This window comes from Gallinula chloropus, assembly GCF_964237585.1.
Source record: "Gallinula chloropus genome assembly, chromosome: 19".
Classification (NCBI taxonomy): Eukaryota; Metazoa; Chordata; class Aves; order Gruiformes; family Rallidae; genus Gallinula; species Gallinula chloropus.
The window spans coordinates 2,088,431-2,100,810 of NC_140104.1; the positions used below are offsets into that span (position 1 = coordinate 2,088,431).

The following is a 12,380-nucleotide window of genomic DNA, read 5'->3' on the forward strand; positions in this document are numbered from 1 at the left end:
CATTTGCAGGTGTTCTGCTGTGGCTGACAGAGGGCTCTGACTTACTCTCAACAAGTCAGTGTTCCTTCTGTGGTGCTTCATGTTAACAGTCAGTGTGACAATTGTGAGTGGCTGCAGCCTGCTCTGAGGGCATCTCTAGGATGAGTTGTGATGTGTGTAAGAGAGGGAACAAAGTTTAGCGTGGCCTTTTCAGCCCTTCAAGCTGATGCCAGATATCTCTGTTCTCTCTTAAAGGTGATGCCAAGACAATTTTTATATGTTTTTGTCTGTGTGTGTATATAATATATATCTTTATTTTCTTTTAGGATCAGCCTGCAGACTGAGTTCTTTGGGAAGAAAATGAAGAGTACTGCCAGGACTTGGAATGCAGTGGCAAAGCCAGGGAGTCACGGGGTGGACAGAGGAAAGTCACTTTCTACCACCTCAACAGGAATGAAGACATCCAAGTCCTCGACTTCCCTTGCCTTTGAATCTCGGCTCAGCAAGGTACTAACCAGTAGGGACTGTACAAGCCTTTTTGCCTTGTTCTGGGTTAAAGCTTCAGTCAGTGGAACATTGCTACACCCTGAGACTTGGAGCGGGCTCAGCCACAAGCATAGGGAGATGATAAGGGTGGTGTATGTTAAACTGGTGCACATTTCTGAAAATATTATGTCTGTGATGGAGAGACAGTGTAGTTGTGCAGTGTAGGAGTGGGCTCTTTTACACTGTGCTTGAGGGAATGCCTTAATTTTGAAGGTGGACAAAAATGAATGGCAAATTCTTAGTTCAACCAGTGTTAGACATGTGAAGAAATTGAGATTTATTAATGTGTTTCCAGAATTCCTAAAAATCTGTGCACCTCTTCCTTCAAGGAAAAAGATATTAACAAAAGATATTCCTTGCAGTGTGTTTCAAACCACTGCTTTTTATAACTCTCATCTTTCTCTACAGATATATTTCAAAAATAGCAGACACTTCTCTCAAACCAGTGTTTTTTAGACAATGGAGTAATGCACCTGAAGTGCTGCAGTTGCATCTGTACCCTTGTAGCCAACAAACAAAAATAGCCTAAAATGGGCTTTCTGGTTACAACTATTTCCAGTAATAAAGCTTAGTAAGCAATCCATAACATGGTACAGCATTTTAATCAAATTGTCATAGTTACGTGAATGAAGGATTCATTTACTTAACTTGCTTTGAGAACTCCTAGATAGATGCTCTGAGCGTTTTATCAATGGGATATTTTAGTCTGATGCTCCAGGTGGGTTATGTTAATAATTGGAGTATGTGCTGTGGGGCTGAGGCAAGCATCTCTGAAGGAGTGCTGCTACAGAGACTGATCAAGAAGTCTGATACAATTGATTAATGTCTGGTGTTAAATGTAGAGGGGTTTCCTCCTAATCACAATTAGTATCTTCGGAATGTTGATCAACTGCAAATGCAGGAACATCAAAGTGGTTCCCTTGAAGAAACGGGGTAGGAAAAGGCACCATAGTTGCTGCTGTAAAAGAAGGCATGTTGAAGAAATTAGTTTAGGGAGGCTGCACAAGTCTCTAAAGGTCAGAAAGTCAGATTGTTCCATTCTGCTACTAAAAGTGAGCTGACAAAACATCTGCTACAAGGCTAAATGTTAGCATTTTGGTATCCTGGAACAGATCAGCACATCAGCTGTTGAAACTTATGTGCTCACAGGGTCCAGGAAACCACAGGCTGAGTCAAAGGAAGAGATGAAAGAGAGAAAGAATTGGAGTTGAGAGACTTCATTTTGTTTAAAGATTTTTACATTCAGGAACCACTAAACAGGGAGGGTGCTTGTTGTGTGCTCTCCTTTCATTTAACCAGAGCAGTGATTTTTTTCAGCCTGTGGGTCATGGACCCCTGGGGAGTCACTGGTCAACTTCAAAGGAAGCGGGTTTTGATTTGTGAAAGCAGTTTAGGTGTCCACAAACTGAAAAGGACAGAGAAATGCTGCTCTAGGGAGACTCTAGTAGAGCGTTGGTCTCTTAAAATGTTGAAAGTATTTTTCCTGAGATTAGAGGATGTTATTAGAGGTACCCAGGCTGTTAGAGAGGCACACAAATGGGAGAGCAGCTGACCAAAGTTCTGAGAGAAATTGCTACTTCTGCTTGTTGAAACAAAGTCATTTCAGTGGTTTTGCTTGAATCTTACACTGGTTGTGCTGGCATTGCACCGATTTCTTGAGTGTGCAGTCTGACCTCAGTTAAATGACTTTGGGATTTCAGCTTGGTCTTCAGGACATTCTTTGATTATGTCAGGTAACCTAGTTTGAGGCCAGAAAGTTTGGTGACTCCTGTTTGACAAACACAGGAAGGAACTGGCAGTTGCTTGCTATGGGACTAGCTCAGAAGTAATTTTTCTCCCTGACTTTCGATTATTTCCTTATTTGAATGGTCTTTCCTGTTTCCACACTTCTCTCTTAAAGCAGTAGACTCTGAACCTACTTGACAAATATCTGGGATACAAAACTAATAAAAAATTAGTGATCAAAGCAAGATTCCCATTGGGTTAGTTAATGGAAATGTTCCTTTTCTCCCAGGAACCTTGCACTTTGAACTACTTGTTGGGAATATTCAGGTCTTAATCTTCTGGTTGCTCACAATCTCTGTTGCAGCTGAAGAGGGCGAGCAGTGATGACATGCTGACAAAACCAGGGATAGTGGCTGCTTCTGGAGTCTCTAGGCTGAAGAAGACCATTACAACAGGAGCAATTTCGGAGCTTGCTGAGAGCCGGCTGAAGCCCAGCACAGGTAGATACAAACTTTCTGGAAGACAGTCGACTTTGTATGAAACGAGCTGTGGTTGTCACTTGATTTACTGTGTTTTCTGCTATCCCCCGCCCTGTAGCACAGCTACACCTCGCACAAAGCAGCTATACCTAGCACGTCACGGGAGGTGCTGGGGTCTCCAGCGGCCTGTGCGGCCCGGGCCGGCCTGTGCGGCCCGAGCGGCCGCGCGGTGGCGCCGCCGGCCCGCTCCCAGCCGGGCCTGGGCGGCGGGGCTGAGCTGGGCCGTGGCGGCCTGTGGGGGCCGCGCCCGCGGCGGGGCTGCGCCGGGCCGGGCAGGCCTGGGCGGCGGGGCCGTGCGGGCCTGCGGGGGCCGTGCCTGGGCCGTGGCGGGCTGGGCTGCCGGGCCCTGCGGGGCCGTGCCGGCCTGCGCGGGGCTAGCGCTCGAAGCACGCAGCCCGCTGGCTCGCAGAGCACTCCATCAATGTGAAAGCTTGCTTTTCTTACACATCCGCTATTTAACCTATGTTACTTATGTTTTACTTGTGCACTACGTATATTTTACATATATACTTTTTCACCTAGATGCATTTTTGTCCCCTGCACTGGCTGAGCAGAGCGGTTACCCTGCTGTTCTGCTGGGACACAGCAGGGATGCGAGAACAAAGAGCCAGCCCCAGCCCCTCCATGCATAGCTGGTGCTCCTAAGCTACGGTGTGGCATGCTGTCTCTCTCAGCATTAGCCTCATCAGCTTTTGGTTTCACATCTAAGCCTTTTTCTAAAGGCAGCGACACCATCTGCATACCAAGGGTTTCTGTGCAAACGCTCTGCTCTCCCCCAGGAGCTCAGCAAATGCTTGCTTTTGTCTGCTCCCTGGTGGCATTTCTAAGGGGATGTGGGATCTTATTAAATTTGACCATGACCTCCCTGCTTGTCACAGCCTCTGCGGGGTTTGGCTGTGTAACAGCACAATGTTAGTAACCAGAAAGGGATTTCTAGAAAGAAGAGGGGCGGAAAAAAAAAACCCCACCCCAACACCAAAACCCCAACCTTTCCCATCCCTAGAATAAAACTAATCGTCTTGTAACAGCATAAATGCTTCACAGTAAGCCAAGGACAGATCCTGTTCTGCAGTTAAACAGTGTGAAAATCCTCAAATTTCATAGTGACTTGCTGTATCCAAAGGCATTTGAGATTCACCAGCTGATAAAGAAGCATGATGCTGGCAAATGATGCTTGGGAGGAGTAATGCAGGGAGGAGGAAACCTGTACAGATGATGCAGCATAGGATCCTGGGAACGCAGCCAGGGAAACAGCACTGCAGGGAGTCCAGAATGGAATACATATGTCAGACCCAAAAATACTAGCACTGGAATAGAGAGCCCCCTAATGCATGCATGTATAATAATTGGGATTGGAGGAGGGATAAGATTTTGATGATGACTACTTCAAATACAAAGGCTGAAATGGTTTATGGCAGCCAAGTTACATCTGGGTGTTGTTTTGCCAATTGAAAATACATCGTTAGATTTGACCTCATATGTTGCTTTGCATCAGCATTTGCAGAGGTATGAATGGGAATATTAGTGCTAAATGAAGAGAGTCCAGTTGCGGAGCTATGTATATCAGGTAGATTAACACCAGGAGTATATGTTCTACCCCTCTAAAATGGATTTTAGAGACAACTGTCCCAGGTCTAACAGGGGCTATTATAGGTAAATATACAGAAAGTCCTGTATCTTACATATGTTGATTTTCACTGTGGTTCCATAGTCCAAAAGGGTGCTTGGAAATGTAGCTATATATTCTGAGAGTACGTGTCACTCATGGTCACTGAAAGGTGCCAGATGTTAGGATACAGGGATACAAAGCTGAGTGCTACTTTTACATTGTCATGCTATGAAAAAATAGCAATGGGCATATTACAATACCAGATACTGTTGCTAAGAGGGAAACTAAGACTCAGACTTGACAGAGGGCACAACATGTTCCTGGGAACACTAAGTAGGAAAGGAAAGAACATTTTCAGCTGCTGTATTTTAATGAAATGCCATCCCAAAGTAGTCTCTGATTGTGATCAAGATTATACTGCAATGCTAGTTGACTGTGGAGTTAATCCAAGTAGGAACGTTCCTGTAGCTGGGAAATGCAGATGTTTGTGTACATAGCCAACTGTGTAAATCTGAAAAGTTTTGTTCTGAAACCTTTCTTTAGCCTCTTTGATTGCCTTTCATTAGTTCTGCGTTTTCCTTTTGTGTCTTAACTGCAGGCATCACGTCTTCCCTCCCTTGTTTGTGCCTTTTAAAGTGGGCTTGCTGTGTTTGATAGTTAAGTGAGCGATTTGGTTATTTTACTGAAATATTATATTAGTTCCAGCTAAACTCTGGTAGTACTTGTTTGGTATTACAGTCTTGTGTAAGAGACATTATAAGAAACAGAGCATGGAAAAAAAAGGAAAAGCTTAGGTTTGTTTCTTCTTTGAATGTGACTGTCCAACACTTGTGCTGACCTTGAGCAATAGCCTGTGTTCCAAATGCTGCAGATAATAAATAATTGACATCAAGATTGCTTGTTTAAATAGGCTTGTTTGTGTGCTGCCCTTGGTGGAGTTTAAGTTATTCATTCTAGCCTTTTGCTGACATAACTACCCTGTCTGCCTTGTTGGAAGCTAATGCAGTAAATCATAAGCAACTTAAAGGGAGGTGAGGTCAATCTCATGTATCCCTTCTTGGCAAATGGAACTGGAGATGGATTCTGGCTGGAAGTGCTCAGCTGTGATGTTTGGCTTTGCAACTGCTTGGCAGTTTTGAAATCCCAAGTAATAGGAAATAACACAGGGAGAAATAAATGTCATGGATACTACTTCCTTATCCACAGTGTTGTGTCTTTCCCTGTACCATCCTGAAGTTGCAATTTGGCTTTATGTTAAAGTCAAATTTACAGACCTCTTGCATTATTTTTAATGGTTCAGTAGCTGAAAAAGAGCTGGAAAAATTGCAAAGCAGGATGAAGTAATTGAAAAATGTTTATTTTAATGCATGTATCTGCAAAGCCATATAGTGAATTATTTAAAAATGCTTAAATGGAGAAATTTGTATCTTCATGAAAAAACAGGACTCTCTTCTAATTAAGGTTCAAGATTATGGGAAACTAATGATTTTTCAGATTCTGATCCTTCAAAGTTTGTGAGCCAAATAACCTTAAATGCTGCTATTTGACACAGAATTTCAAAGCATTGTATGTGAACATGTACTTCACATGGAGAGCATTGCATGGCATATGAAGGTTGGCTGACAAAATCATTCTTTTATTCCATTGCTGGCTGTATTGTATGAACCTTTTTCCATAACTGGAAATGGAGTGAGTGCAACTCTCTGTTGGGATTTCCAATACCTGATCTTGTTAAGGATAACAGCCTCTTGGAGAGGCGTGCACCAGACTGTCTGCAGTCAGCTTGCATTATTAAACAAGCAAGAATTAACTTCTGCTGACAGCACTGTCTGCAGCATGTACCTTTCTCAGTTTTGGTGCTGTCCTCATCTACTGCACGAGTTCCATTCACTGCACTCAATCTGTGTTAACACAGACTGAGATTTTGCATGCAACTTCCCCTTAAATCAATCTGTGACCCTTTTGTCTGCTGTGTATTCCCCTGGGAATGACTTTGTTGGCACGTGTTTACCACCCTGGGACCTGAGCCAGTTAAGATTCAGTGTGTTGTAGGGATACTGAAATGCTACAACTTAAAGTGTAATGATTTAAGTCATTAAGTTGTTGACAGTTAATTTGCTCAAGCCAGCCTGTACAGGGATGATCCATTACAGCTGTAAGCAAACTGGGATGATCACAAAAGCCTTGCTAGGGATACCTAGACAGAAAGGAGCATGCTTGGATAGCCCAGGAATAGTACAAATCTGTGATCTTTCACTTTGTTTTTATTTCTTTTCAGGCTTCTTTAGTGAAGTTGCTTTGCAAAGTCAACACAACCTTGCATTGACTACCTGCCCTAGGTTAATTATCAGCTTTCCTTGAGCTGGTTTGAAGAGAAATGATCCTTAACACAAATTCCCCAGACTTAAATGTAATGCAGCCAGAATGCCTTGGCAGAGTGCCACTGTGTTTGCACTTAAAGAATGGGAGGGAGTGAAGGAAAGGAACGTGAAGCTGGCCAGGTCTAACAAGCTTGCATATCAGGAGAGGGCTTGGCATTCCTTGTATAACTTTTTTCCATTGTTGTTTTTTCCAGCAGCGTTTGGCTCATATTAGATTTTAATACTGTAAGGCAAGAGATTGATTGACAGCTACATCTCAGCTGGGTTCCTGGAAGGCTGTGCTGTAAACTTAACTATGACCTCACCAATTATCCTCACAGCAAAAAATTAGCTTTTAGCTTGATTAAAATAGATTTGCTCTTTCTTCTAAGGTGCAACATAGATGTTATGTGCCTATTGGGTCCACCACTGTGCATGGCGTACAGATCTCTGTAGTTTTCTTTTTCCATGCTACTTATGTACTTTGTGCTCATAAACTCTTCAGCGTTAATGGAAGGAGCAGAGTGATATTGTGAACACTGGTGTTGGTAGTCAGTGTCCACCGTTAGGGCCTGTTCAGTTTAGTTCAGTCTTGGCCAGAAGGTGCAGCCCCTTGAGGTCCTGCTCAGCATCTGTAACTTTTTTAGGCCTCAGCCTTCTGAAGAGACTGTCAGCTTCTGCAGCTGCAAGTTTGAGATCATTCTGTGGCAACTGCAGCTTTTTCTTTAGAGCATGGGTTACAGTTTGAACAGACATTTCACTAATTCATTTGCTGTGTTGTGAGAGGAGGAGGAGGAGAGAAAAGCTTATGCCTGGCAAGTAAGTCCTGTCATTTGACAGCAATTCATTCCTGTTCTCAGTGTGCAGCAAAGGGTGTTTGTGGGGGCTTTGTCAGTCCCACAAGTGGATAGTGAAATTTCATACCTAATCTGCTTTATAGAATGAAGTTTTTCATTCATTTTTATACCTTTATTACTGAGGAGGAAGGGAAAGTAATGTGAAATGTTCAGATAACAAACAGTTGGCTGAAGATTTAACCATGCCTTTGTCACCATTTATTACCTACAGCCACCATGCTTGAAGTCATGCTTGCCATTATTCCTTTTTCTTTGTCCTCAGTTTGAGCTGCAGGCTCCATAAACAGTCATCTCTTAACCATGACTTCTGCTCAGGCTCTAGCTGTGTTTGAAAATTCATACCTTTCAGTGTGGACTTGTGCAAGAAGTCTTTTGCCTGACATCATCTCTTTCTATCATGGTGTTAGAATGTTCTGACGTATGTTTTCTGCCACTGTCGAAAATAACAGATTGGCTCTTCCAGTTATGACTCTCCAGCAGTGCTCAGATTTCAGGTGTGTTTGCTCTGACTCAGTGATTACATTTTTATAATTACTCCCAGTTCACACCCCATACTGTACTGGGACCCTGTTAGGCTATTCCCTTTTGTGTTCCAGAAATAGAAAGCAGGTGTTGAAATAATAAATGCTCAGTGTCAGGTTTTATCAGCCCGAGAGATTATCTTGGCTAATGCAATCCCTCTGGTGAATCCTGTTGAAGAAAAGCAGAAGTCACTCTTTAGTCTATAATGGAAGAAAATCTCTTTATCTTAGGGATCTGTTTCAACAGCAGTTGGAGAGCATTTGTATCTGTACCTTTGAGAAGGGCAAGTACCATCCTAGTAAGATGCAAGACTTAAGAGACTCTAAGATGACTTTTAGAAAATGCACTGTCCATGATCCATTTCATAGAACTTATATGGCTTATTCATTAAGCAAAGCATACTTTCCATGTCATAAGATAGAGCTAGACAGTGTTGTTTAATTTCATCCAAATATAGACAGTTGTATGAAAACTTTTAGCCTCATCCCTAGAGTGTCAGAGCAAGAACAATGAAAAATTTCAGATTGACAGCTGACTCACCCTGTTGTAGTGAAATACCAGTGAAATTCTGAAGGATCTCCAGATTTTTTTATTGGAAGCAGTGGATTCACAACTAGCTAGATGTGTATCTGCATGTTTCATTTTCAATCTGTATTGACCATAGGACTTTATTCTTAATTTGGTTTAAACCCACTTGTTGAAACGGAGACTTCAAGATGATTCTGTTAATTATCCGTGTAATGGAAGCTGATCACTGGAGTCATTTGGGATTCCTGTTGTCCATGTACATCAGGAGTCCATTAGTGAGGAGCATTTTGATTTCTTTCTTTGCAAGACGGGCTGTTGGCCAGTCTGGGTAGGCGTACCTCATTCAGCTGCTCTTGTCAGTCACAGTCAGAAATATTGAGGATAGAGATATGGCATGTAGAACATCTTTGTGGTTTCAGCTTCTAGCTGTAGTAGTAGTACTAGTAGTATCACGTTGGGTTGATTTTTTTCAGTGTTTCTGAGGAACAACCATGAGATTTTATTAGAAATAATAAACTACCATGTCCTTACCACAACAAGGAGAATTAGGTTTTAATAGTATTCCATGTATCCTGTATGTTGTCTTTATCACATGGATGTGAGCCTGCAGCATACCAACTATTTATTCTCAGCACCAGCTGAGGCTAAGAGGAGCCAGGGATGCTGAAGCTTACCCAGGAATTGCCCCAGAGAGGGGATATTGTGACAAACCTGCTGGGACTTGTCAGAAAGGGCTTGTGCTCACAGACATGGTCAGGTTTCCAGAGGAGTTCAGTCTCCATTTCAGCTCCTTCAGAAGATGCTGAGCACTTCTGGAACTCGGTCCCCTGATTCTTGTGGCAGCTTAGTTAAGGGCCGTGCCTAACCAGACATCTGAGCACATCTCTCCTCCACAGTGTACCTGGAGCTACGGGCAGGGTCTGTTTGCCTCATGGTGAGCGCGCTTGGGGTGTTGTGAGTGGGGTGTAAAATGCCTTTGTGTTGGAGCCATTGGGCCGCTCTTTTCTTTGCTGAGGGTCCCTCCGCCCATCTTCGCTCCCCGCCGCTCCACAGTGTTTTGTTGGGAAACGTGCCTAGAAGGAGCCCTGGCCATTCCCCGCTCTGCAGCCCTGCCCGGCGTCCAAGCAGGCTGCTGGCCGCGGTGGAGCCGGGCTCCGGGCCCTGCGGGGCCTGACACGGCCGCTGCCTTTTTTCGCGCCGCCTGCAGTTCCCGCTCGCTGCCCCTGGGTGGCCCGCGCGGCTCGGCGAGACACTCCTTTCTCTGCGAGCTCGCTCTGCCTCTTTCTCCCCCCCCCCCCCCCCCCCCCCTTTTATTCCAGCAGTCAGACAGCTAATTAACTGCACAGGCCGGCCTTCGGTGCGTAATATTGTAATGAGGTAGGAGGGAGAGCCGCAGCTGCTCCAGCATGAGCAGCGGGCGCTGTTCCCTGTGCCAGGAACTAGGAAGGACCTGACTTTTTTTTTCTTTCTTTCCTTTTTTCCCCCCCCCCCTCCCTGAGTTGACTGAAGCGTAGACGTTCAAAGCAGATAGAGGCAGGTCCGCCTCTGGCACCGAGCATGAGCGGGCCGGCGGGGTCCTAGTAGAGCTCGGGGAAGAGTCGGGGGGAGTGACCGAAGATGGGCAACCAGCCTGGGCGAGCCGAGGAGCACGACCAAGGTCTGTACGGACCCTGCGGAAGGCCGGGGCTGGAACTGCAGGGGGGACGGGGTTTTGTTCTGGGCAGGGGAGGCGGGGAGCTGAACTGCGGTGTCCCACTGCGCGGGAACAGAAGCTGTTGTCACAGCTAATGCCGATGGCTTCGAGCCTGCTAAGAGAAATCAACCGCTGTTTACCTTGTGCCTTGTAACTGCTGCTTGTTACTGCTCCCTACCTGAGATCTCAGCGCGGTCCGTAGGGGAGCGTTCCTGGAAGGAACCCTTTGCTGGCTGGAGCAGAATGCCTGCAAGGGAGGGACCCGGCTGCCTGGTGGATGTTATTTTACACAGTCCGCATGATGCTGCTAGGAAGTTACAAAGCTTTATCTTAGTGCTGTCCATCCGACTGGTCCGGATCTGCAGCTCGCCAGTGGCAGCCTTTGCCATTGTTCGGGGCCTGAGGCCTGAAATTTTCCAGGCCTTAGAATTTAAAACGGTGCCTTTTGTGGAAGATCTTCCCACCATTGTCCTTGCAGAAGTGCAGTGCTCTGCATGTTAATCAGTAGCAGATTTTATGGAAAGCCGAGAGCTAGCTAGGATCAGGTATATCTCATTCCCCTAGTAATTTGTTCCTGATGCCCTAACACTGTTTCGCTTGCCTTCTGATGCATTTTGCTTGCTTCTCAAATGCTGAATGAGGGGAAAAAAAACCCCACCCCGTAGTCCTGCTGGTTTCTGCTGCCGGTTCCTTAGTTTTTGTTCAGGCTTGGAACCCTCTAACGTACAGAAAACCAATCGGTTGGATTTTCCTGGCACTCCCGGGTTTTTTTACCGTTGCCATGGGAATTTCATTCACAAAATTTTATTCGAGTTGTTATTGCTTGATCAGGGTTTCTTTATAACTTCGGATTGTATCTCTAGCAGTTGTTTTAAAAGCAAATACCTGTGTGTCTGAGGTCTAGTGCCGTGAGGAACAGCGAGAGGCAGACAGCGCAGCATTGCTGCTCTAGGATCTCTCACAATAGGTCTGTTAGTGAGTGCTGGAACAGCAGTTAGGTGTAGGGGAGAACTCTCTAGCAGTATGTTAATCAGCAGGCTAATGAAGAACACAAAAGCTGCCAGTATCCAGTCACCAGAAGAAATGCTGCCCTAAGGGAAAGTTAAACTTTAGGCTGGAAAGTATGGCTGCCTCCATCCCCAGGCCCTGGGGTCATTCCACTGCCAGCTGTGGAAGCCTTGCTGGAACTAAACACTTTACTGTCATTTTAGGAGGGAGGATACTGATGATAAACTAGAGAGAGGGATGGCTAAAAGCATGGGGAGGTAAGCTGCTAACTTCCGAGCAGAGTTTGAGAAACTGTGATTTTGCAGGGCCAGTGGTGTGATTTGAACAGCTTATTACTATTAACATGGATGATAAATGAGCATGCAGACCCCCTGTGGCTTCTGAAAAATCTCTTTCATCCTTTGTTTTCTCTTGTCCTGTGATTTATTTTATTGAAGGGGAAAGGCTTATGCCTCTGCTGCACCTAAACAGTTTTAAAACTTCCCAGTTTTTAAGGGTAGACTGTACTGTCTTGTTTTAATGGCCTCATTGTTCATAAGGTATGAATATGACTGGAGAACACAGAGCATTTTGTATTGAACTACATGCTCAAAACTCTGCTTTAATAATGAGAAGTTTTGGGAACGTCACTGCAGACAGCACATTCCTTGTTGTGTGAGAGAGCTCTGGCTTTTGAAGTCACAGGATAATGCAGGCATCTGAAGCAGTTTGTGTTGATTTTTGACAAATAGGACGTAAAAACTTGATTTTCACAGAGATTGTGATACATGGAAGTGTCTGTGCCAGGCTTTCTTTCTGCTTGAATGAATTCAATTCAACTCAGTCAGGAACATCTACAACTTGAGTGATGTGGTACTCTGGTCCTTTTGGAATAACCAAAGAGAAGCCCAGAAATGGACCCCTCTATTGATCTGGTTTATGTTCCAGCTTCAACTACAAACAATACAATGCTGACTTGGATACTGAAGTCTCTTAAAAATCCAATCCTAAAATATAGCTTATAACCTAAAGTAA

General features: G+C 44.6%; 1 protein-coding gene across 1 annotated transcript in view; it reads left to right on the forward strand.

Moving 5' to 3' along the window:
* Positions 1–336: 336 nt before the first annotated feature.
* Positions 337–12,380, forward strand: part of SPECC1 (sperm antigen with calponin homology and coiled-coil domains 1) — a 69,829-nt gene continuing 57,785 nt past the window's right edge. The window contains exons 1-2 of the mRNA XM_084272838.1: positions 337–486; positions 2,615–2,750. Coding sequence (XP_084128964.1) covers positions 340–486; positions 2,615–2,750 — 283 coding nt within the window. The 5' untranslated portion in view covers positions 337–339. The remainder of the gene's footprint in view (positions 487–2,614; positions 2,751–12,380) is intronic.